The sequence below is a fragment of the Vulpes vulpes genome, chromosome 6, assembly GCF_048418805.1.
Source record: "Vulpes vulpes isolate BD-2025 chromosome 6, VulVul3, whole genome shotgun sequence".
NCBI classification, from domain to species: Eukaryota; Metazoa; Chordata; class Mammalia; order Carnivora; family Canidae; genus Vulpes; species Vulpes vulpes.
In genome coordinates, this window is record NC_132785.1 from 128,618,078 (window position 1) to 128,643,195 (window position 25,118).

At 38.6% G+C, this 25,118-nt stretch overlaps 1 protein-coding gene across 3 annotated transcripts in view; it reads left to right on the forward strand.

Annotated features, from left to right (window-relative positions):
• The window catches only part of RCOR1 (REST corepressor 1), a 125,476-nt gene that overhangs the window by 59,371 nt on the left and 40,987 nt on the right, over positions 1-25,118 (forward strand). For all 3 annotated transcript variants that reach the window (XM_072762376.1, XM_072762375.1, XM_072762374.1), the window contains exon 3: positions 18,684-18,767. In XM_072762376.1, the coding sequence (XP_072618477.1) occupies positions 18,684-18,767 (84 nt within the window). The remainder of the gene's footprint in view (positions 1-18,683; positions 18,768-25,118) is intronic.

Genomic DNA, 25,118 nt, shown 5'->3' on the forward strand with positions numbered 1-25,118 from the left:
CCACATTTTTGGTGGCTACTTTTTCTATACCCAATTCTAACATCCTGCTCTGCCAAACTTTTGGAAAGAATTCCATGTTCTATTTTCCTAACTCAGTTCTTCATAAGGAAGTTCTTAGAACATGTGTGTAATTCAAAAGATACATCCTCAGCTGGCAGTTAAGTAGTTGATGTTTTTGCTGGACCATGGAAAGTGATGAGGATATTGGGAATGTTGTGTTATGGGGTCAACCTCCCCAGTCTCTGTGTTTCTTTTTCTTTTTCCTTTCCTTTTCCTTTTTCTTTTTTTTTTTTTTAAGGTTTTATGTATTCATTCATGAGAGACACAGAGAGAGAGAGGCAGAGACACAGGCAGAGGGAAAAGCAGGCTCCATGCAGGAGCCCAACGTGGGACTCAATCCCAGGTCTCCAGGATCACACCCTGGGCCGAAGGCGGCACTAAACTGTTGGGCCACCCGGGCTGCCCAGTCTCTGTATTTCCTAAGCTTGAGGGGTTTTTCTCCTCTAGGAGTACCTAGTGGTGAAACACCAGTGTAGTCTTGCCTATTCTGATTGGTGTGCTTCTGTGACATTATTAGTGGCACAGTGTTAAAAGAAATAGGGGTCCCTGAGTATGTGAAATTAATTGGTCTCTGAAGTGTTTTGTCCTTCTTTGTTTTGGTTTAAGGTTTATATGTGGTGGTTTTTAAAAAAATATTTATTTGAGAGAGAGAGTGTGTGAGTGAGCATGAACTGTGGGGAGGGACAGAGGGAAAAGCAGGGAGGTTGTCCTGCTCAGCAGGGAGTCCAGTGCTAGACTCCATCCCCGTACACTGGGATCATGACCTGAGCCAAAGGCAGATGTTTAGGTGCCTTGTAGGTGAGGATATATTACTGTGGTGTTAAACAATGAGCTAGTTAAATTGATAGCATTGAAGAAAAGTATTTTTATTTTTTTTAGAGAAGACTGAGTCTAAGTCCAAGGCACCTGTAGGTTAGAAGAGTGAGACAAAATAAACCGAGTAAAGAAATCCAGTTGTTAGTGTAGACAGTTTACTTTAGTGACGTTTGACCAGAATCTAACTTCCTTCTTGGGAATCAGGAAAGGGAAATTTTTCAGGCATTGGCTGACTCAGGTTACTGGACACTGATACAACTAGTTGTGAGGTCGGGATGCCTGAGTGGCTCAGCAGTTGGGCATCTGCAGTGGCTCGGGGCGTGATCCCCGTCCGGGGATCGAATCCCACATCAGGCTCCCTGTGGAAAGCCTGCTTCTCCCTCTATGTCTCTGCATCTCTCTGTGTCTCTCATGAATAAATAAATAACATCTTAAAACAACAACAACTAGTTCTGAGGTCAGCTTGGAATATTGTGAATCATGGTAGGTATGAGATAGCCTGACCATGGGGATAGAGTTTATACCCTTAGAAGATGGAGCACTGGTAAAAAGAGAAGAGCAAGAAATGAGGGTGAGGGCTGTATTCTAGAGGTCAGAGCTACAGGTGTAGCTGCCCAGCCTTTCATTCTGGACTTGCTGGGGTGATCTGGAATAGAACATAAGCTGCTCCCTTTCTGAAGTTTTCCATGAGTTGCCACCTGACTTGTTACTTTATGCATTTTAACTTACTCAGCTTTTATGAAGCACCTCAAATGTGCTAGACAGTGAAGACACAGAGGTCTCAAGGACCTCAGTCTAATAGGGTAGACCGAAGAGGACAATTGTTGTTATTAAGTAGATACCAGGTATTTATTAATATGTGCCCTTTTTAATGTTCACAGAACCTGGGACACAAGGAAGGCATTATTATCCATTTTTCAACAGGGATTGATGAAACGGTTTCTCGTCACTCAGGGACAAGGTGGCTGAGATGGGATTCAGATGCAGCATGGGATTTAAGTCTCATATGTTGAGTTCAGATCCTGGCCAGTGTTATGTTCGATGCAAAAACCCCCTCTCTTCAAACCTAGAGTAGAACAGTTCTGACCTCATAAGGTTGTTTTGTGTATTTTACACACAGATATGTAAAGTACTTTATTTAGCTCAGTTACTGGCACATAGTAAGAGTTAATGATAACGAGATCTTTCTGAACCCAAAGTAACTTATAATAATCGCTACCACAATAATTGAGTCTTACAGAGCCCTTTTTCTTAGCCCAGCAGCAGTGTGTCTTTGTTTTTCCTTTTTAAAAAAAATTTTTTAAGGATTTTTTTACTTTTTAAGTAATCTCTGCTGTGTGGTTCAAACGCACAATCCTGAGATCAAGAGTTGCATGCTCCACTGGCTGAGCCAGTGGCCTTTGCAATGTCAGGCCCTTTGCAATGTCAGGCCCTTTGCAATGTCATTTTCATTGTCTTCTTCTTCTTAAAGATTTTGCATACTTATTTGACAGAGAGGGAGGGAGAGAGAGAAAGGGAGAGAAAGCACACAAGTAGGCTGAGCAGTAGGCAGAAGGAAAGGGAGAAAGCAGAGTTAAGGAGCGCAGCACGGGGCTTGATCCCAGGACCCCTGAATCATGACTTGAGCCAAAGGCAGATGCTTAGCCGACTGAGCCACCCAGGTGCCCCTGCAGCATCTTCTTTATGCAAACCATGAATGAAAAGAGTCTGAGCTGTGAGAGTACATCCCTGGTGTTACGAAGTATTGAACAGGGATGGACTGCTCACCTGGCCTGGGAGAGTTATAGGAGACTTTCCAAAGAAGGTAATCCTTGGGCTATTTTGAAAGATTAATGAGAGTCAGCTGGTGGGAAAAGATAGTGAAGGACATTGCTATGAGAAGGAAATGTAAGAGAAAAGACATGGGAAAGTAAAAAGGCACAGCAGTAGAATTACCATGTGTAGATAGATGAGTCAAGAGAACGGGACATAAGGTTAGAAAGGCTGGCCAGATTGTGTAGGGCCTTACGATGCTATGGTTTTATCCTAAAGACAGTGGGGAAGCTGTGGGAGGATTTGTTTTCAAAGTAAACTTATTTAGAATAGTTTTAGATTTACAGAAGTTACAAAGATGGTACAGAGAATTCCTGAGTATGTCCTTGCTCCCTGTTTCCCCTTTTATTATTGTCTTACATTAGTATGGTACATTTGTTAAAATTAATGAACCAATATTGTTTCATTATTATTATCCATAATCATAATTTATTCAGATTGCCTTAGTTTTTACCTACTGCCCTTTTCCTGGTCTAGGATCCAGGATGCCACATTCCATTTAGTTGCCGTGTCTCCTTAGGCTCTCTTGGCTGTGACAGTGTATTAAGATTTTCCTTGTGTTTGGTGATGTTGGCAGTCTTGAGGAATACTAGTCAGAAATTTTATTTTGCTTTTTCAAACGTTGTATTTATTTATTAGAGTGTGTGTGTGTGGGCAGGGGGAGGGGCAGAGGGAGAGGGAGAAGCAGACTCCCTCTGAGCAGGGAGTCCAAATGACTCATGACCAGCGTGGGCCTCAATACAACCCATGACCAACGTGGGCCTCAATCCCAGGACCCTGGGATCATGACCTGAGCCAAAGGCAGATCTTCCCTGGCTGAGCCACCCAGGTGCCCTAGTCAGGAATTTAAAAAAACGTTCTTCAGTGGGGATTTGTCTGATGTCCTAATGGTTAGACCAAAGGTATTGGGAGGAAGACCCCAGAGGTAAAGTGCCATTCTCATCACATATCAAGGACACATACTAGTAATAGTAACATGCTTCAATTTCTGTCGATGTTGATTTTCGTCCCCTGGCTGAGATTGTATTTGTCAGGTATTTCCACTGTGAGGTTAATTACTCTCCCCCACTTCCATAACGTCTTTTGAGGAAGACACTATGTGCATTCCACACTTAAGGAACGAAGGATTTTAAATATCAGAAATGATTTGATTGGAATTGTTATTGAGAAAGATTGTTCTAGCCAGAGTGGAGAGACTGGCTTTAAGGATAGGTCCATGTGTGAGGTCTTGGTTAGCCAGGAGAGTTCCAGACAGGGTGAGAAAAGGTGAAGAACTCAACTTAAGGCAGTAGCAGTGGGGATGGAGAGTGATTTAAGAAAAGTTGAGGAGGGATCCCTGGGTGGCACAGCAGTTTGGCGCCTGCCTTTGGCCCAGGGTGCGATCCTGGAGACCTGGGATCGAATCCCACGTCGGGCTCCTGGTGCATGGAGCCTGCTTCTCCCTCTGCCTGTGTCTCTGCCTCTCTCTCTCTCTCTCTCTCTGTGTGTGTGACTATCATAAATTAAAAAAAAAGAAAAAAGAAAAGTTGAGGAGGCATAATTGAGTTCAGTGGTTTGGGGTTAGGAGCCTGGCAGGAAGTGGGGGAGGAAGGGTTAAGATGACCTGGAGGTTGGTAACTGTAACCAAGGGTTTCATACTGTCAGTTTAACTTACCAGCTGTTGATGACTTTCATCACCTGGCAGAGGTAGGGTTTGTCAGATTTCTCGTCAAATTCAGGAGCACTTGGATGAATTTTGAATTTTTGAGGGCTTTATAATATTTCTGTGTTTACTTTAGACTTTAATTCCAGAGAGCTCATGATAAAAACTTACAGACCTATTTATTCCAACTTAAACTTTTAGCGTTTAAAAATGAGAACCAAACAGACAAGCATATCATTTGATCGTAGAAAGATACAAGCATTTAGATACCAAAATGGGTTTGGACTTATTTGATTTATAGAGGACAAACTGTTGTCGCTTGAGAATTCTTAAATGTTAGGGTAATTAATGGGATAATACTGTGAGGGGGAAAAATGCATACCCCATACTCTAGCTTTTGATTTTTATCTGTTTATACTTCTGATAACTTACAGTGTCTCTGAAATGTGGGCCTTGTATGTAATAGTTAACATAATGGGCTCTGGAATCTATTGCTAACGGGTGAGATCTTGGGCAGGCTACTTCATCTATCTATGCCTTAATTTTCTAATCTGTAAAATTATGATAATGATAGTACCTGCTTCATAGGGTTGTTAGGAAGATCAAATGAGCTAACAACATATAAAAACGTATAGCACCTGCTACATAGTAAGTATATATGTTAAAACAGCAATAGTAGTAATAAACTAGTAATGTTCTTCATTCAGATTGATGTACATTTCCTTCTGAATGCCCGAAATCAGAAGCCAAAACTTTGGTTTTTTGTTTGTTTTTTAAAAGATTTTATTTATTTATGAGAGACACAGAGAAAGAGAGGCAGAGACATAGGCAGAGAGGGAAGCAGGCTGCATGCAGGCAGCCCGATGCGGGACTTGATCCTGAGACTCCAGGATCATGTCCTGGGCCAAAGGCAGACACTCAGGCACTGAGCCACCCAGGTGTCCCTGAAGCCAAAACTTTGAAGTGACAAAATGATTTTTGATTCCTAGCCTATATTTAACCCACAGGTTAAATTTATGGGTACATAGTTTCTTAGGATATACTGAAAGTATAGATGACCAGTTGGGACATTTAAGAATTTACCAGGATGCCTGGGTGGCTCAGTGGTTGAGCATCTGCCTTCATTCGGCTCAGGTCGTGATCCTGGGGTCCTGGGATTGAGTCCTGCATCAGGCTCCCCATAGAGAGCCTGCTTCTCCTGCTTATGTCTGTGTCTCTCTTGTGTGTCTCTCATGAATAAATAAAAAGATCTTAAAAAAAGAATAAGAATTTACCAATTTTTAAAAAATTTTAAAAAGATATTTATTCATTCATTCATTCATTCATTCATTCATTCATTCATGAGAGAGACAGAGAGAGAGAGACAGAGAGAGAGAGAGAGAGGCAGAGACATAGGCAGAAGGAGGAGCAGGCTCCAGGCTCCATGCAGGGAGCCTGATGTGGGACTCAATCTTGGGTCTCCAGTATCACACCCTGGGCTGAAGGTGGCGCTAAACTGCTGAGCCACCCCGGGTGCCCAAGAATTTACCAATTTTTTTTGAAAAAAGATTTTATTTATTTTAAGAGATAGAGACGGGCATCAGGGTGGTTCAGTCTGTTGAGTGTCTGCCTTCAGCTCTGGTCATGATTTTGGGATCCTGGGATAAAGCCCCACATGGCACTCTCTGCTCAGTGGGGAGCCTGCTGCTTCCTCTCTTGCTCTGCCTGCCATTCCCCCTTGTTTGTTCTCTCTTTCTCTGTCAAATATATAAAATCTTAAAAAAAAAATAAAATAAAAAGGAGCAGGGTGGGAGTGTAGCAGAGGGAGAGGGACAAGCAGACTCCCCCCACTGAGCGAAGACCTTGGCATGGGGCTTGATTCCATGATCCTGAGAGCATGACCTGAACAGAAATCAAGAGTTGGATGCTTTAATGAGCCACCTGGGCACCTCAAGAATTTACAAGTTTTTAAAGTTTTATTTCTTTATTATTTGCTTGATTCCTACTGATGAGTAATCCCATTCGGGGTGTGTGTGTGTGTGTGTGTGTGTGTTTTATAAATTTATTTATTAATCTATACCCAATATGGGGCTCAAACCCACAACTCTGAGATCAAGAGTCAACATGCTCCCTGGACTTAGCCAGCCGGGTGCCCCTAGAGCAGTGCCTTTTTAACAGTTGCTCCTAGTCCTACAACCACTACAAGAGAAAAGGGGATAACGCATTTATACTGTTGGACAAAAATAATCCTTTTGCCTTAATTCTCAAGTTTGGGCAGAGTGTCGTTGATAATGTTTTTTTCCTTAATCTCCAATGGACTTGAAATTATATCTACTTTTGATTAAAATTATTTGTACCTTCTCAAATTCTGCAGAGATTAGCCTATTTTATTAGCTTTTTCTAAGAGACCAACTTGGATTTTGATAATCCCCTCTTTGTATCTTTGTTTTCTGTTTCATTAATTTCTGCTCTTTGCTGTCTTCCTTTCCTTGGATTTATCTTATTGTTCTTTTCATGTTCTTAAGTTGGATGCTTAGCAAAGTAATTTTTAGCCTCTATAATTTATTATGAGCTTAAAGCTATAAATTTTTGGCAAGTTACCTCTTCCATTGGTTCCTGTAAGTTTGTAGTATTCTGTTGTTCAGCTTTTGTGTTTTTGTGGGTTTTTTTTTTTTTTAAGATTTTATTTATTCATGAGAGACACAGAGACAGGCCGAAACACAGGCAGAGGGAGAAGCAGCAGGCCCATGCAGGGAGCCCAGTGGGGGACTTGATCCCAGGATCCCAATCACGCCGTGGGCTAAAGGCAGACACTCAACCGCTGAGCCACCCAGGCATCCTTCTGTTCAGTTTTAAGTGATTTTAATTTTTTTTGGTCAAAGTTTCTTCCTTGATCGAAGATTATGTAAGAGTATTTTATCATATCTGAATGTATGAAGAGTTTTGGTTTATCTTTTTCATTATTGGCTCTATTGCATTGTGGTTTATACACAGTATAATGTTTATGCTACCTATTCTTTGAAATGTGTTTAGATATGGCTTTGTACATAGATAGTCATTTTGTAGATACTTTGTAAATTTGCTTGAGAAGAATGTTTATACTTTAATCACTAGATGCATCCTTCAAAGTATGTCCAATAAATAAAAATTGTTCACTGTGCTTAGGTCTTGTGTATCATTTATTTTTTGTTTGGATGGTCAACAGATATATTAATCTTCCAGTATTGTGACTTGTCAACTTTCCGTTTTCCATCAATTTTTGCCATATTTATTTTTTTTAAGGTTTTTATTTATTTATTCATGAGAGACACAGAAAGAGAGGCAGAGGGAGAAGCAGGCTCCATATGCAGGGAGCCCAATGCAGGACTCAATCCCGGGACCTCAGGATTACGCCCTGGGCCGAAGGCAGGCGCTAAACCGCTGAGCCAGCGAGGGATCCCCTTGCCATGTTTATTTTGATGCTGCTTTTAATCAGGGGCATATAAAATTACAATTGTCATGTCATTTTACTTTCTTTTGTCACACTTCAGTTTATTTTGTTGAGTTTTTCCTTTTTCTGTCTTCTACTGGGTTAGAAGTTTATATATACTAACTTTAATGGCTATTCTTGAAGTTTTACTGTACTCTTAATTTAACTTCTAAAGTTAATCTTTCATCTTTAGGATGGTTCAGCTGTGACTCACTACCCCTGAGTTACATGTTGTTTATCTCCAAAATTTTAGTGTTCTTTTATCAAAAGCCCTTAAATTGGGCATGATTTTATTTTTTATAGGCAGTGTTTACAAAATCTTGTTTACTTACCCTCTGTTTTAAGTATCAGTCTTCCTTTCAGGATTTTATTTCCTGAGCAAATTCTTTAGTGTAGGTAAAAATCTCCCAAAGTTGTTTATGTGAGAACATTTGTAGTTTGCCCATATTTCTGAGAGTTTTGCAGGATACATTCTTAAGATTTCCCCTTACCACTTTAAAGATGTTCTGTTATATCTGGCTTCTGGTGCTTGGGAATTTACTGTCATTTTATTTTTGGTCATCTTTTTCTCTCAGGCTTTTAACATTTATACCAACCTTTTATGAAAGGTCTTTTTTTTTTTTTAAGGTATAATGGACCCACAATAAAATGCATGTCTTAAGTGAGATTTAACAATCATATATAACTGTTTATCTAACACCTCAGACCAGGTGAAGAACATTTCCATCACTCCACATAGTTACCACCCCTCCTCCCCATCCACTGTCTCATTTCTGTCACCACATAATGGGTTTCACTTAGTTCATGGATTTCATATTAATGCAGCATATATTCTTTACTGGGGTTTTCTGTTCTTTGTTTTCTTTTGATTTTGAGATTAATCCATGTGGTTGCTTGTATTAGCAATTTGTTTTTCTGTGTCTGTGTAGCATTCCTTTGTATGATTGTACCTTTGTTCTTAATCTGTTGATGGACACTTGGATTGTTTATAGTTTTGTCTATTATGAATGAGACTGCTATTCTTTTTGTGGATAAATATTTTGTGGATAAATATTTCTCTTGAGTACATATAAAGAAATTGAACTGCTAGGTAGTAAGGTGCTTTTTAAGCCCAACTTCATAAGGAATTGTCTTAGACAATTTTTAAGATTACTCTTTTTGTCTGTGAAATATCTCAAATTTACCATAATGAGACCTAGGTGTTTTTTTTTTTTTAATCCTACTCAGTGGACATACTTCCTATGTCTGTGAATTCCTGTCTTTCATCATATCTAGAAATTATCGGTTTTATTGATTCAAATACTGCCTCCTCAAATCTGTATTCTTTTTCTAGGACCTTGATTAGACATAGGTTAATCTTTTTTCCATCCTCCACAGCTCTTAACCTATCTCTTATATTTATGTTCTTATCTCTGTGTTGTATTATGAATAATATTTTAGATTTTGCAGCTTTTCAACTGCATCTACCCTGGCACTTTATTTTTTTGTTAGGATGATTTTTCTTTTTTTTAAAGTACCAGCCGGTTCTTTTTCAAATCTTTCTGGTAATTTTTGGTGATGTTTTGTTGCTCATCCATGCCAAATTCTCTTTAAACATTTCATATATGATTCTGTATTTTTTAATTACAGTATCTGCAAACTCTCACAGTAATAGTATGTTTTTTTTTTCCAAGTATTTGTCATCTTTGAATTTGAATTTGAGATTGTCTTGGTTGGTCTTATCGTAGCAATCTGAGTGCTTAAGCCTCCAGGAAAGTTGCTCCCCCAACCTTCCTGCTAGGTTAAGGAGAGTAAAAAAGGGGATAGTTTTGGTTTATAGTGATAGGTTTTTAAACATGATTTTTTGTTGCTTACCTGTTCTGAGGCTCTAGATCTGTGGTAATATGTCTCATATCTACTATAAAATAGTAAAAGTTAGATCAAATTCATTGGAACTAAAAAAATCCCTCACACCAGTCAAACAAAAACAAGTAAATTTTATTGTTTGTTTGTTTTACTGAAATTGAGTGTGATAGTGTATTCTTTATTTCCATTAGAGTGGATGTCCCTGTTAAAGTTCAGAGTTCTCTAATTCTGAAGATGTATTTACTTTTTGTAAGAAATGTGTACTCTTCCCGTTTTTAGGAAAAGAGAACACAAGAATTAAAATTAACATTATGAAATGATTGTTCACAGATTTTAAATGAATATTCTTAATGTTTTTCTTTAAGAGAATATGTAATTGCAGACATACTATTGGAATGCATTTTTATGATGAAAAATCCAAACAAAAAGGAAGTATATACACATTTTTTTCCTCCCAATCTAGTGCCCCACTTCTTTTTTTATTTTTTAAGGTTTTTTTTTTTTTTTAAGATTTTAGTTACTTGAGAGAGTATGAGCAGGGAGAGAAGCAGAGGAAGAGGGAGAAGACGACTTCCCACTGAGCAAAGAGCCTGATGCAGGGCTCCATCCCAGGATGGAGATCATAACCTGAGCCAAAGACAGGTGCTTAACTAACTGAGCTACCCAGGTGCCCCTCTAGTGCCCCACTTCTTTCCTAGTATTATTCCTTATCTGCAGTTTGTAGTTTTGCTTTTGATTATTTTTTTAAGATTACTTATTAGAGGGAGAGTGTGTGTGTGCAAGCAGAGGGAGGGTCAGAGGGAGAGAAAGAGAGAGAATCCTAAGCAGACTCCGAGTTGAAGAGGGCCTGGATCCCATGACTCTGAGATCATGACCTGAGCTGAAACCAAAAGTTGGACCCTTTTTTAAAAAAAAATTTTTTTTTAAAGAGTTGGACCCTTAACCAACTGCTTTTTAGTTCATTTATTCACAAAGTACCTATGCTAAAAGCAGTTAAAACACGGATTCTCATTTGCTTTTTATAACAGCTTTATTTCACAAAACGTATAATTCACTTGTTTAAAATGTACAATTCAGTGGTTTTCAGTATATTCCCAGAGTTGTGCAGCATCACTACAGTCAATTTTAGACCTTTCTCCTCATCCCACAAAGAAACCCTATATCTATTAGCAGTTACTCCCCATCTCTCCCAAATATCTCATACCTTCTAGCAAGCAACGATCTATATGCCTTTTCTGGACATTTCGCATGAGTAGAATTACACAGTATGTTTTTTTTTGTGACTGGCTGCTTTCACTTAGCATAATGTTTTCAGATTTCATCCAAAACCGAGCATGGATTAATACCAAATTCTTAGAGCCCTTGGGTGGCTCAGCAGTTGAGTGTCTGCCTTTGGCTCAGGATGTAATCCTGGGGTCCTGGGATTGAGTCCCCCATTGGGGGCTCCCCACAGGGAGCCTGTTTCTCCTTCTGCCTATGTCTCTGGCTTTCTCTGTCTTTCATGAATAAATAAATAAAATCTTAAAAAAAAAAACAAATTATTTTTTTTATGGCAGCCCAATATTCTATCATATGGATATGCTCCATATAACTATGCAGTTGACTCCTTAACAGCACAGGTTTAAGCTGTACAGCTGTCCACTTATATGAGGATTTATTTACAGTACTGTGAATATATTTCCCTTATTATTTTAAGATTATATATTTAGTTATTTTAAGAGAAATGAGCAGGGGAAGGAGCAGAGGGAGAGGGAGAAGCAGATTCCCCACTGAGCAAAGATCTGATGCAGGGCTCCATCCCAGGACTCTGGGATCGTGACCTGAGCCAAAGGCAGATGCTTAACCAACTGAGCCACGTAGGCACCCCTGGAAACTTGCTTCTTTCACTGAGTATGATGATGCATTGGAGATATGGCCATGTAGCCATAGTTCACTTATTTTTATTGCTGTGTAATACTTTAATGTATGGATGCTCCACAGTTTATCCATTTACTTCTTGAAGGACATTTGCATTTTCCCCCCTCAGTTTTCAGCAATTGTAAGTAAAGCTGTTATAAATATTGTGTGCAAGTTTTAATGTGAACATGCCGATTCTGTAGGGTATATATCTAAGTATGATTATTGAGTCATTTTTAAAATACTGTATCTTGGGCAGCCCCGGTGGCACAGTGGTTTTGGCGCCGCCTGCAACCTGGGGTGTGATCCTGGACACCCGGGATCGAGTCCCATGTTGGGCTCCCTGCATGGGGCCTGCTTCTCCCTCTACCTGTGTCTCTGCCCTCCCCCCCCCCCGTGTGTGTCTCTCATGAAAAAATAAATAAAATCTTTAAAAAAATAAAATGAAATATTGTATCTTTATAAAAACTAAAACTTTACCTGAGTGATCATTTTATTTTGCATTTATATTAGCACTATATGAAAATTTTAGATATTCCTCATTCTTGCCAGTGCTTGGTATTTTCCATTTCCCTCTCTTTTCTTTTCTTTTTTCTTTTTTTTTTTTTTTAAGATTTAATTTAGGGATCCCTGGGTGGCGCAGCGGTTTGGCGCCTGCCTTTGGCCCAGGGCGCGATCCTGGAGACCCGGGATCAAATCCCACATCGGGCTCCCGGTGCATGGAGCCTGCTTCTCCCTCTGCCTGTGTCTCTGCCCCTCTCTCTCTCTCTCTGTGACTATCATAAAATAAAAATTAAAAAAAAAATAAAATGTTTAAAAAAAAAAGATTTTATTTATTCATGAGAGAGAGAGAGGCAGTGGGAGAAGCAGGCTCCATGCAGGGAGCCCGATGCAGAACTCGATCCCAAGACTCCAGGATCATGCCTTGGGCTGAAGGCAGATGCTCAACTACTGAGCCATCCAGGAGTCCCCCTTTTCTTTTCTTTCTTTTTCTCTTCTCTTTCTTTGAGAGGTAGAGGGAGGGTGCTTGAGCAGAGAGTAGGAGAGAGGCAGAGGGAGAGAGAATCCTGAGCAGGCTTCATGCTCAGCAAGGAGCCTGATAAAGGGCTGGATTTCACAACCCTGAGATCATGACCTGAGCTGAAATTGAGAGTCAGACCAATGAGTCACCCAAGCACTCCTATTTCTTTTATTTTAGATGTTCTAATAGTATGTATTGATTTCTCATTATGGCTGTGATTTGCATTTCCCTGATGGTTAATGATCTTCAGCATCTTTTCATGTGCTTACATGCCCTCTATATATTTTCCTCTGGTGAAGTAGTTGTTCAGATCTTTTGACCATTTTTTAAAATTGTGGTATTTTCTTTTTGTACTTTTTGAAGTTCTTTACATTCTGGATACAAGTCCTTTGTTTTCTCAGAATCTACAGGGTCTCTTAACAGTTTCTTTTGTAAAACAAAAGTTTCAAGGTTTTGATTAAGCTCAGTTTAACATTTAAGATTTTATTTATTTATTTATTTATTTATTTATTTATTTATTTATTTATTTATTTATTTATTTATTTATTTTTTTAGAAAGAGCATAGGCAGCATGGGGGGAGAGGGAGAGGGACAAACAGACTCTCTGTAATGTGGGCCTTGATCGCAGGACCCCAGGATCATTAACTGAGCCGAAGGCAACACTTAATCTGCTGAGCCACCCAGCTGCCCCCTTTTTAAACTTTTATAGGTTGCACTTCAGGTGTCATATCTGAGAGAACTCTTTTCCTAAACCAAGTTCATGAAGATTTTCTCATTTTTTTCCTTAAATTTTTACTTTAGGTTAGGTTTTACTTTTATATATGAGATCCAGGCTCCTTGCAGGTGTGAGGTATATAGGTTGAGGTTCACTCTTTTTTTGTTTGTTTGTTTTGTTTTGTTTTTTGCAAATGGAGATCCAGTCATGAAAATCCACTTTGTTGAAAGGGTATTTTTTTTTTTAATTTTTTATTTATTTATGATAGTCACAGAGAGAGAGAGAGAGGCAGAGACACAGGCGGAGGGAGAAGCAGGCTCCATGCACCGGGAGCCCGACGTGGGATTCGATCCCGGGTCTCCAGGATCGCGCCCTGGGCCAAAGGCAGGCGCCAAACCGCTGCGCCTGCGCCACCCAGGGATCCCTGTTGAAAGGGTATTGAATTAAATCCTTTCTCTATTGAATTGCTTTTGCACCTCTGTTACAAATCAGTTGACTATGTTTATATGTCTGTTTCTGGACTGTCTCCTGTTCCATTGGTTTGTGGATCTGTTTTCTTTGCCCATACCACAGGGTCTTGAGTACTGTTCCTTTAAACAGTTAAGACTTAACCAAGAGGGGTATGCAGCTTCCAACTTTGACCTGACTGTTCTGGCCTCATTTTACTTCCCCTTTTAATCTATTTGTCCTTTTGTTTAATATCAATATGGACTTGCAGACTGTTATTTTATTGCTGTCATTTATGTTTTTGTTTATGTTGTTCTAGATTTGGCCAGTTGGAGACAGATCTCATCATTCTTTGAACACTTTATTACCTTCTGGCATAACAAGATATTCCAGAGTCCTGTTGTCCATTTCCTGTCCTGGTCCTGGCATCAACCATTCCTCTAAAGGAGTCCTAATTTCTTTTATAAGAGAACATGTTTAGAATCAAGATCTGGGAGCTAGATGTGCTCATTTTTGCTGGGTTGCATCACGGCCCTCCTAGTGGACATTGAAAACTATGAGTTTGTACTGTTACCATCAAATCCTGTCCAGCATTACAGAATTCTTTCCTTTTATTTATAATTCTTTTATTCAGCATAATTACTTTGAGACTCATTTCTGCTTAAATAGTTCCTTTTTTTTTTTTTAAGGAAAAGTTGCTTAGAAAAATTTATTCCATTGAGTAGTATAACACAATTTTAAGAAATTGCCAGACTTATCCCATAACACCACCAAGTGATGGTACCATTTTACATTCTAGCCAGTAGGGCACTAGAGTTCTAGGCCCACCACATTATTGCCAAACCATGGTATTGCCTGTCTTCTTAATTTGATACTCTTAATAGATTTGTTTTGGTATCTTGAAAGTTTTTAATTTGCCTTTCTCTAGTGACTAATGATTTTGAATAGCTTTCAATTCTGTGTACTTATTTGCTGTCCTTATACCTTCTTTGGAGGCATGTTTATTCAAATTTTTTGCCCTTTTTTTTAAACAATATGGTTATTTCTTAATGTTGAGTTTTGAGGATTCTTTATAGATTCTGGATACAAGGCTTTATCAGATGTGTGATTTGTAATTATTTTCTTAGTTTTGGGCTTGGCTTTTCATTTCCTTAAAAGGATCATTTGAAGAGTGGAAGTTCTTACTTTGGATGAAGTCCAATTTCTGGATTTTTTTCTTTTATAGATTGTGCTTTTGGTATTTTATCTAAGATCTTTTTCAACCTAAGTTCAAAAAGGCCTTTTTTTTTTTTTTAAGATTTACTTATTTTTTAAAAAAGATTTATTTATTCATGAGAGACACAGAAAGAGAGAGGCAGAGACCTAGGCAGAGGGAGAAACAGGCTCCTTTCCTTGCAGGGAGTGTGGAACTCGATCCTGGATCTTGGGATCGCACCTTGAGCCAAAGGCAGATGCTCGACTGCTGAGCCACTCAGGCGTCCCAGATTTACTTATTCTTATTGGGGGGGGGGGGAGCAGTGGGAGAGAGAATCTCAAGCAGGCCCCCCTTAAACACCGACACCCACACAGGGCTTGATGTCATAACTCCGAGATCATGACTGAGTGGAAATCAAGAGTTCAGATGCTTAACCAACTGAGCCACACAGGCGCCCCCAAAAAGGTATTTTCATGTTTTCCTCTAGCAGTTTTATAACTTCTGCTTTTCATTCAGTTCCATCATCAGTTTTGATTTATTTTTTGTATATTTTGTATGTAAGGTATGGATTCATGGTAATTATTTTTAATTTGAATATCCATTTGTTCCAGCATCTTTCATTGAAAAGATTCTTTTTCTCCATTGAATTGTGCCTTTGTGCCTTTGTGGAAAATCAGTTGATCTTGTATGTGTGGTTCTGTTTTTGGACTCCATTATATTAACTTATTTCCCTGTGTGACAGTACAACACTGTCTTAATTACTGAATCTTTGTATTTAGTTTTGATTTAGGTAGATCTTCCAGTTTTGTTCCTTTTCAAAGTTGTTTTGGCTCTTTAGGTACTTTGTGCTACTGTGTGATTTTTAGAATGTTTTTCAGTTCCTACAAAAAAACAGGCTGGGATTTTGATTAGGATTGCATTAAATCTGTAGAGCAGGGGCACCTGGTGGTTCACTGGTTAAGTGCCTGCCTTCGCTCAGGGTATAATCCTGGAGTCCCAGGATCGAGTTCCGCGTTGGGCTCCCTGCTTCTCCCTCTGCCTGTGTCTCTGCTTCTCTCTTTCTGTGTCTCTCATGAAGAAATAAATAAAATCTTTAAAAAAAAATCTGTAGAGCAATTTGAAGAGAATGTTATCTTAATAATATTGTGTCTTTTGATCCATTTACATGGTATGTCTTTCCATTTATTTAGATCTTTTTTAGTTTTTCTCAGGATGTCTTATAGTTTTTGGTGTATATGTTGTACCAGATCATTAAGGGAATAGGAATATGAAAGGGATATTCTTTAGTTTTGATTTTTATTAACTTCTGAAAGAGGTATTCTTTAATTTTCATTTTTTGAATTGTTTTGATTTTTTTTTTTTACTATTGATCTTGTTTCCTGCAACTTTGCTAAACTCATCTGTTCTAGTAACTTTTTGTTGATTTTCTTTCTTTCTTTCTTTTTTAAGATTTTATTTATTTATTCATGAAAGACAGAGACAGAGAGGCAGAGACATAGGCAGAGGGAGAAGCAGGCTCCAGGCAAGGAGCCCAACGTGGGATTTGATCCCGAGACCGCGGGATCCCGCCCTGAGCCAGGGGCAGGTGCTCAACTTCTGAGCCACCCAGGCGCCCCACTTTTTGTAGATTTTCTACACAGATGATCATGTGATCTGTGAATAAGACATTTTTAAATCTCCCTTTTCAATGTGGCTTCCCTTTATTTGCTTTGACTTTTGATTTTTAAAAATTTATTTATTTATTTATTCATTCACATTATTCATTCATTCACACACAGAGAGAGGCAGAGACACAGGCAGAGGGAGAAGCAGGCTCCTCGAAGGGAGACTGGTGTGGGATTTGATCCCAGATCCTGGGATCACTCCCTGGGCCGAAGGCAGACGCTTAACCGCTGAGCCCCAGGCATCCCTTGACTTTTGATTTTTAACTTGAAGGTGCCACAAGGTTGTATTCCATATGGGGTCCCCCCCCCCCACACACACTTCTTTGTTAGTTAATTTTACTTTTCGATTATATGTGGCAGTAACATTGTTCTGAAAGAGCCATATAACAATGGAATATTACTCAGCTATTAGAAACAAGGAACCCTACCATTTGCTTCAACGTGGATGGAACTGGAGGGTATTATGCTGAATGAAGTAAGTCAGTCGAAGAAGGACAAACATTATATGGTTTCACTCATACGGGGAATATAAAAAATAGTGAAAGGGATTATAGGGGAAAGGAGAGAAAATGAGTGGGGAAAATCAGAGAGGATGATAGAACATGAGAGACTCCTAACTCTGGGAAAAGAACAAGGGGTAGTGGATGGGGTGACTGGGTGACAAACACTGAGGGGGGCACTTGACGGGGTGAGCACTGGGTGTGTTATACTATATTCTGGCAAATAGAACTCCAATAAAAAAATACACACAAAAAATGAAAGAGCTATATATAATGTGTTGCTGAAGGGTAGATGGGAGTATCTTTTTTGTTCTGTTCCAGTTTCTCCATCCTTTACACCCTATTCCCACCTTGCCTGATTCACAGTGTCCCACACTTTGGGTCTTTCCCTTCCACTATCCCATTATTTTTCTTTAAAGTAACTGCCCCCTAGATTTTGCCAAAAGTATAGAAATTCTTTCTTTAAAAAATCTGGGAACACATTGATAAAGATTACAGATCTTGCATTTCATAAAAGTAGGAATTCTTAAACCAGGCTTTATGAATTTTCTGAAAGTATGTTTATCTTGGTGTTTGCAAGTGCACGTGTGTATGGACATGTGTTTATTTATATTTTGTTGGGATTTTTTTTTTCTAGAGTGGAATCTAACTTTCACATGCTCAGAGGAATTTATTTAAATAAAAAACAAAGGTCTCAGGGGTCTTGGGATGGTCCCCTGTGTTGGGCTCCCTGTGTAGCCTGGAGTCTGCTTCTCCCTTTGCCTGTGCCCCAGCGCTTCTCTGCTCATGTGCTCACATGCTCTCTCTCTCAAATAAATAAAATATTTAAAAAGGGAAAAAGAAAAAACAAAAGCAAGAATACCTTTCAATGAATGAGTTTGGGCCTAACCAGTGTACAGGCTTTTAGTGAGCCTCTTCTGTCTTAAATCCTTCGTACCTTTTGAAAATAACATTTTAATGTAGTATATGACTGTTGCTTGTGGTTAATCCAGTTATACATGTCAGCTCAACACCTGCCACTTGTAAACCTTTTGCCTGCTATTTTGTATCATAGATTTTTAAGAATTTGAATGCATTTAAGAAGTTTGCATTCAGATTAAGTATTTTTAGTGGTTATTGTTTAATAAAATTGTTAAAAGAACCTTTGGGTTTCTGTTGTCAAGTCCCCCAAAAAGTTATTCTGGCAGAGAGGGATAAAGGTAACATAAAGCACACATGAAGAATACATATTTTAAAAGAATCTTTGAAACTTCTTTGGATGTCCCATGTCTGAAAGCAGAATGTCCTAGTAGTATATAGTGCTTAAACCACTGGGCACTTCAGTCCTGACTCTGTCTTCTTTTACTAAATGACTGGTTTCTTTTCCTTTTCTAGCATATGAGAATAATAAACCTGTTTGTTAGTAAGTAAAAGTCTTACAAGTAGATACATTTTGGCAGACTCTAGGGCCACCCTCACCCTTGATGGTAAGTGTGCAGGTTCCATAGGGGCAGATTTCAGTAAAGGGTGGGTGATGTATGTCACCATGTTCTGAAGATTAAAAGACCAGAGTGGTGCTGTTAATCATTGTTTATTATGTCTGTTAAATTATAATAAAAAATTTCTTATTTATTTCTCCCAAGCCAAACTAGCAAGACGCAGTCAAGAACGAGACAATCTTGGCATGCTGGTCTGGTCACCTAATCAGAATCTATCAGAAGCAAAACGTAAGTTTTAAAGCACTTTTATTTTCCCCCTTTCTTACTTAATACAGAGTTTTAAAGTCACTTTTGTAGCTAAAAGTCCTTATACATGTTATATTTTTTTACATTTTAAAATTAAATATTAATATTTTCTTTACTGGCCTGTCATAAGGACTTAAATTTTTTTCCCACTTTATTATTTTTAAAAATTTTATCTAAATTCAGTTAACTATTGTATAATGTATTATTGGTTTCAGAGGTAGAGTTCAGTGATTCATCAGCTGCATATAACAGCTGCTCATCACATCATGTGCCCTCCTTAATGCCCATCACCCAGTTACCTATCCCCCCCGCATCCACCTCCCCTCCAGCAGCCCTCAGTTTGTTGCCTATGATTAAGAGTCTCTTATAGTTTGTCTCCCTCTGATTTCATCTAGGACTTAAAAAGATTCTTAACCAGTGGTTTCATAATCTTTCCTTCAAAATGCTGTATAAGCTAATACTGGAATAAGTAGGAGGAAAATCTTAAAGTGCAAAGAAAAGTATCATACAGTGTAAAGCTCCCTCAGCTGGGAATTTACAGATTTATAAATTTCTAATTTGAAGGGTTACAAAGGGCAAATGCATATTATTGGAAAACAGGCTTTATATTGTAAGACTTCAGCCTAGCTAGAAGGAGAACTTCTGAATTGACTATTTTATGAGTTTAAAATTGTATTAGGTTGAATACCCTGAGCTACTTTGGATCTTACTTTTGGGGCGTAGAAGGTCCTATAGCTATTAGTAATATTAATGGTATGTCTGAATTTGCTTTTTCAGCTTTTCTGTCCCTTCTGCTCAAATAATAGCAGCAAATTTAATTTTGTATCAGATGTATCAGAAAGTCTTTGACGTTTTCAAAGTTTTTATTTTCTTCTTAACTTAAGAAAAACTAAATCCCCTTTTGGAGAATTTTTCAGTGGGGGCTCATGAATGGAATTTATGGGGATTTGTGAACTTGGAAGTCACATGCAAAGTGTTTTTTTGGTGTATGTTTATTTTTCTGGAGAAAAAGATGTTGGATTTTCAAAGGGGTCTTTGATAAAAACAGGTTAAGAATTAATGCTCTGAAATGGGATAGGGCTTAAAGCCACCAGTGGTAAATGTTATCAAGAAATGTGAGTGAAGGGTCAGATTTCTAGGCTTTGATCAGGATTTCCCAATGTGTGTTTTCTAGTATTAAAATAGGTGTTGATGGGAGGGAGTACACATATTAAATGTTCTCCTTGTATATTCAATATCCATGTTAGCACGAGCTTATATGTTAAAGAAACATGTTTAATTTTGACTAAGAAGGATTCTTTTTTCTTCTTTCTTTTTCTTTTTCTTTTTTTTTCCTTTTATATAGTCCCCTCCATGGAACATGGGAAATGCAGCTACTCTTAATACGGTGAATTTAGCAGTAATAAAATAATCTCAGTCTAATCTGATTTTAAGAGTATCTTAATTTTGCCTCTATCAGGCTGCTACTTAATGAGTTTATAATGAAGAACAGAATAGCAGAAGGAAGTGCATTGGCATTTCTGATGTCTTTACTGAGAAAGACCTTTTAAGTATTTTCTGTTTGTTTATTTCCCCTTTGAGTACTTGCATTAACTTATAAAACCAATCTTCCTTTTTTTAACATGTTCTTTTTAACAGAAAGCTGAAAATCTGTCTCCCTCTAATTTTTAAAGCTTTACTTTCCTGAACTCTACTAGATAAGTTTGCTTTCAAAGGAGTCTTTCAGATGGTCAGTCATCCCATCCCCTCTACCATCTCAGTCCAAATTAAGTTGTTTGAAGTGTTTTTCAGATGGTTTGATGTTTAGGTTTCAGAACAGAATTTTCAGAATCCTTATGCCAAGGACTGCACTAAATGCATTCATTCTTTACAGTAACCCAGTAGGAAGTTTTGTCCCCATTTCACAGATGGCATTCCACAGTTCAGAGTGGTTTGTGAATCTGACACAGTGCAATTGCTGGGTGGTCAAGCCAGTAGCAGTTTGCAGGTGTGCTGGTTTCACCCTGGCTCATGCTTTGGGAGAGCTCATTAACGCTCAGTGTTCCATATCTCTGCCATGATCCTTCTGTTCCTACAGTTCAGAATCTGTCACAATCCTTGTGATTGTATTACCTGTGACATCTGTACAGTCAGAATTTAATTTTTTGATATTTTCTTATTTTTCCTAGACCTAGAAGAAAAGAGACTATGAAAAGTTAATTGATTTTTATTTTTTAATTTTTAAGGTTTTATTTATTTATTCATGAGAGACACAGTGAGAGAGAGAGAGAGAGAGACAGAGACATAGGTAGAGGGAGAAAGCAGGCTCCTTGCAGGGAGCCCGAAGTGGGACTCGATCCCCAGAACCTGGGATCATGCCCTGAGCCTAAGGCAGACGCTCAACTGCTGAGCCACCCAGGCATCCCAAAAGTTAGTTGATTTTAAAATAATGGTATTGCCCAAAATACATTTGCAGTTTTAATGTAAGCCTTTAAAGCTTTAAACTTTTAAAATCAATATACAAGTAACATTTCTAGATTGTCGAGAGTTCAGAAGACACAGGAAATTATAAAGAAGGACCAATCCACAGATTATTCTATTACCCAGAGATAACTTGTTGAACGTTTTGGGATTTTTCCCGGTCCTCTTTTTTCCCTCTTGTGTGCATATTTATATAAGTGCGATGATGTGGGTACGTATATGTCTGTGTATTGTTTTTCAGAATATTAACCTAAGCATCTCCCACATTGTTAAATAACCATGTACTATTGCATCATCATATAGGTAGATCCATATATTTAATCTTCTTCTATTATTTTTTCTTGTGTTTTTTTGTGTATATATATATATATTTATATTGGAGTTCGATTTGCCAACATATAGCATGATACCCAGTGCTCGTGCCGTCAAGTGCCCCCCCCCTCAGTGCCTGTCACCCAGTCATCCCATCCCCCCACTCACCTCCCCTTCCACTACCCCTTGTTCGTTTCCCAGAGTTAGGAGTCTCTCATGTTCTGTCTCCCTCACTGAAACTTGCCACTCATTTTCTCCTTTTTATATTCCCCAAATGAGACCATATATGTTTGTCCTTCTCCGATTGACTTCACTCAGCATAATACCCTCCAGTTCCATCCACGTTGAAGCAAATGGTGGGTATTTGTTATTTCTGATGGCTGAGTAATATTCCGTTGTATATATAGACCACATCTTCTCTATCCATTCATCTTTCGGTGGATACCAAGGCTCCTTCCACAGTTTGGCTATTGTGGACACTGCTGCTATAAACATTGGGGTGCAGGTGTCCTGCCATTTCACTGCATCTGTATCTTTGGGGTAGATCCTCAGCAGTGCAATTGCTGGGTGGTAGGGCAGTTCTATTTTTAACTCTTTGAGGAACCTCCACAGAGTTTTCCAGAGTGGCTGTGTCAGTTCACATTCCCACCAGCAGTGCAAGAGACTAATCTTCTATTAAAAGTTTATGTTATTTCTGACTTGTTGGCTGTTGTAAAAGAAAGCTATAGAGAAAAACTGAATCATAGAGCTTTGTCCTCTTCCATTTTTTGTTTTTATTGTGTTTTTAGTATTTTCTTAAGATAAAACTCTAAGAATGGAATGTTGGTTAACAGGAACTTGCCTAACTGCTCAGGGGTGAGGATGTAAACATAATGTGGTGCCCTGATGTGTTAGGTTCCTCTAGTCATCTCCTATTTGTGGAGCTTTGGGAATCATGTAGTTCTTGGCTAGTAGTCTAATGATATTTAGGCCTTAAAATGTGATTGTACCGTGAATGCAGACAGGCGTACACAGTTTTGTTTTTTTTTTTCCATTTGCACACCAGTCATTTCCCCCTCAACTCCCTTTCCCACAGTATATGGGCAAAAAGAAGTCTTGTCTTCTTGCCATTCTTTATTTTCAAAGGATGGAAAGTCTTGGTTGTTCAACATTGATTCTGACTCTACATAGAAATAGGAAATTTGGAACATGTACAGATTGCTAGCAGGTATCCCTCATGTAAAGACATCTGTAGATCCCTGATGTTTCTTGGGTTGGTTTCTTTCTTCTCAGGAGAGTAGCTATTTAGAGCTCTGCCTCTTAGGGTTATTGCAAGTTTACAGAATTATTTTCTGGTCATTAAAATAAATGCTGTTGTAAAAATTTCACATAATACAGAATGTATAATGTAGATAATTATTCTCTCATAGTCACTGTGTATGTGTGGTTTTTTCTAATTTTTTAATAGACTTTTTTGTTTATTTGAGAGAGAGTGCAAGAGCACAAGCAGGGGGAGGGGCAGAGGAAGAAGCAGACTCCCTGCTGATCAGGGAGCCCAATGTGGGACTCCATCCCAGGACCCTAGAACCATGACCTGACCTGAAGGCAGACAGTTAACTGACTGAGCCACCCAGGCATCCCTAATATTTTTATACATATTAATAAATATATGAATTTTTTATCATGAAGTAGGAGCAAACTGAAAACCGTTTGTTCTTAACAGTACATATGGGACTGTTCTACCTCAATACATTTACAATTACCTAGTTTTTAAATAACAAGTAATGGATGTCCCATAACTTAGTCTTTTTTTTTTTTTAACTCCAGTGTAGTTGACACACAATGTTATTACTTTCAGGTGTACAAGATAAGTGATTTGACAAGTCTATACATTATGCTGTGCTCACTGCAACTATCACCATACAATGCTATTATAGTACCTCACTGACTGTATTCCTTATGCTGTCCCTTTTATTTCCATGACTTACTTGTCCCATAACTGGCTATTTGAAGTCTTTTAGTTCTTCTTTCTTTTTTAAACTTACTTATTTTTTAAGTTTTTATTTTAGTCACTTGATGCTAAAGTCTTTTGGTGCTCAGTATCACAGGTGTACTCCTTAATCTCCATCACCTGTTTTCCCCCAACTCCCCCTGCCCCCGCCACCCCCACCTTCCACTGATAACCATCAGTTCTCTGTAGTTAAAAGAGACTGTTTCGGGGATCCCTGGGTGGCTCAGCGGTTTGGTGCCTCTGCCTTTGGCCCAGGGCGTGATCCTGGAGACCCGGGATCGAGTTCCACGTCGGGCTTTCTGCATGGAGCCTGCTTCTCCCTCTCTCTGTCTGTATTTCTGCTTCTCTCTCTCTCTGTGTTTCTCATGAATAAATGAATATAATCTTTAATAAAATAAAAGAGACTGTTTCTTAGTTTTTAAATTAAAAAAAAAAAACTATAGGGAATGATAAATCCCTAGAAATAGAGTTCCTAGGCCAAGGGGCAAATACATTCTTTTTTTTTTTTTTATTTCATTTTTAAAAATGGATTTAATTTTTAGATGAGTTTTAGGTTCACAGCCAGATTGAGTAGAAAGTACAGAGATTTCTTCCCATACACTGTTACCCCCACACATGTGTACAACCTCCTCTACTATTGACAACCCCTAAACTTGTTACCAGTCAACCTACACTGATACATCATTGTTACCCAAGGTTCATAATTTACATTAAGATTCATTTTTGTGGGATCCCTGGGTGGCTCAGTGGTTTAGCGCCTGCCTTCGGCCCATGGCTTGATCCTGGAGACCTGGGATCGATCCCACATTGGGCTCCCTGCATGGAGCCTGTGTCTCTGCCTCTCTCTCTGTCTCTCATGAATAAATAAATAAAATCTTTTAAAAAAATATTCATTCTTGTGTTGTACATTCTGTAGGTTTTGACACATGTATTCACTATTGTAATTACATACTGAATAGTTTCCCTGCCCTAAAAATTCTCTGTGGTCTGCCTATGCATCCCTCCTAACCCCATAACTTTTGGCAACTACTGATCTTTTTCCTGTCTCTGTAGTTCTGTCTTCTCCAGAACTGTCATATGGCTGGAATGATACAGTATGTAGCCTTTTCAGATTGGCTTTTTTGACTTAGTGATAACACACATTTGAGGTTCCTCCATGTCCTTTTCATGGCTTGATGACTCATTTTCTTTGTGCTGAACAGCATTGGATTATCTGGATGGACCACAGTGTGTTTACCCATTCACCTGCTGAAGGACATCTTGGTTGCTTCCAAGTTTTGGCAATTATGAATAACGTGTATTATTCATACGAACATGTTATTATTCATATGAACATGTATATGTGGGTGTTAGTGTGTGGACATAAGTTTTCAGCTCTTTAGGGTAAATACTAAGGAGCAAGATTGCTGGATTGTATGTTAATATATTTGATTTTGTAAGAAATTGCAAGACTCTTCTGAAGTGGCTCTGCCACTTTGCATTCCCACCAGCAATGGATGAAAGTTGCTGTTGCACTGTGTCCTTGGTTAGTCAGTGTTTTGGATTTTGGCCACTCTAAAAGTGTGTAGTTT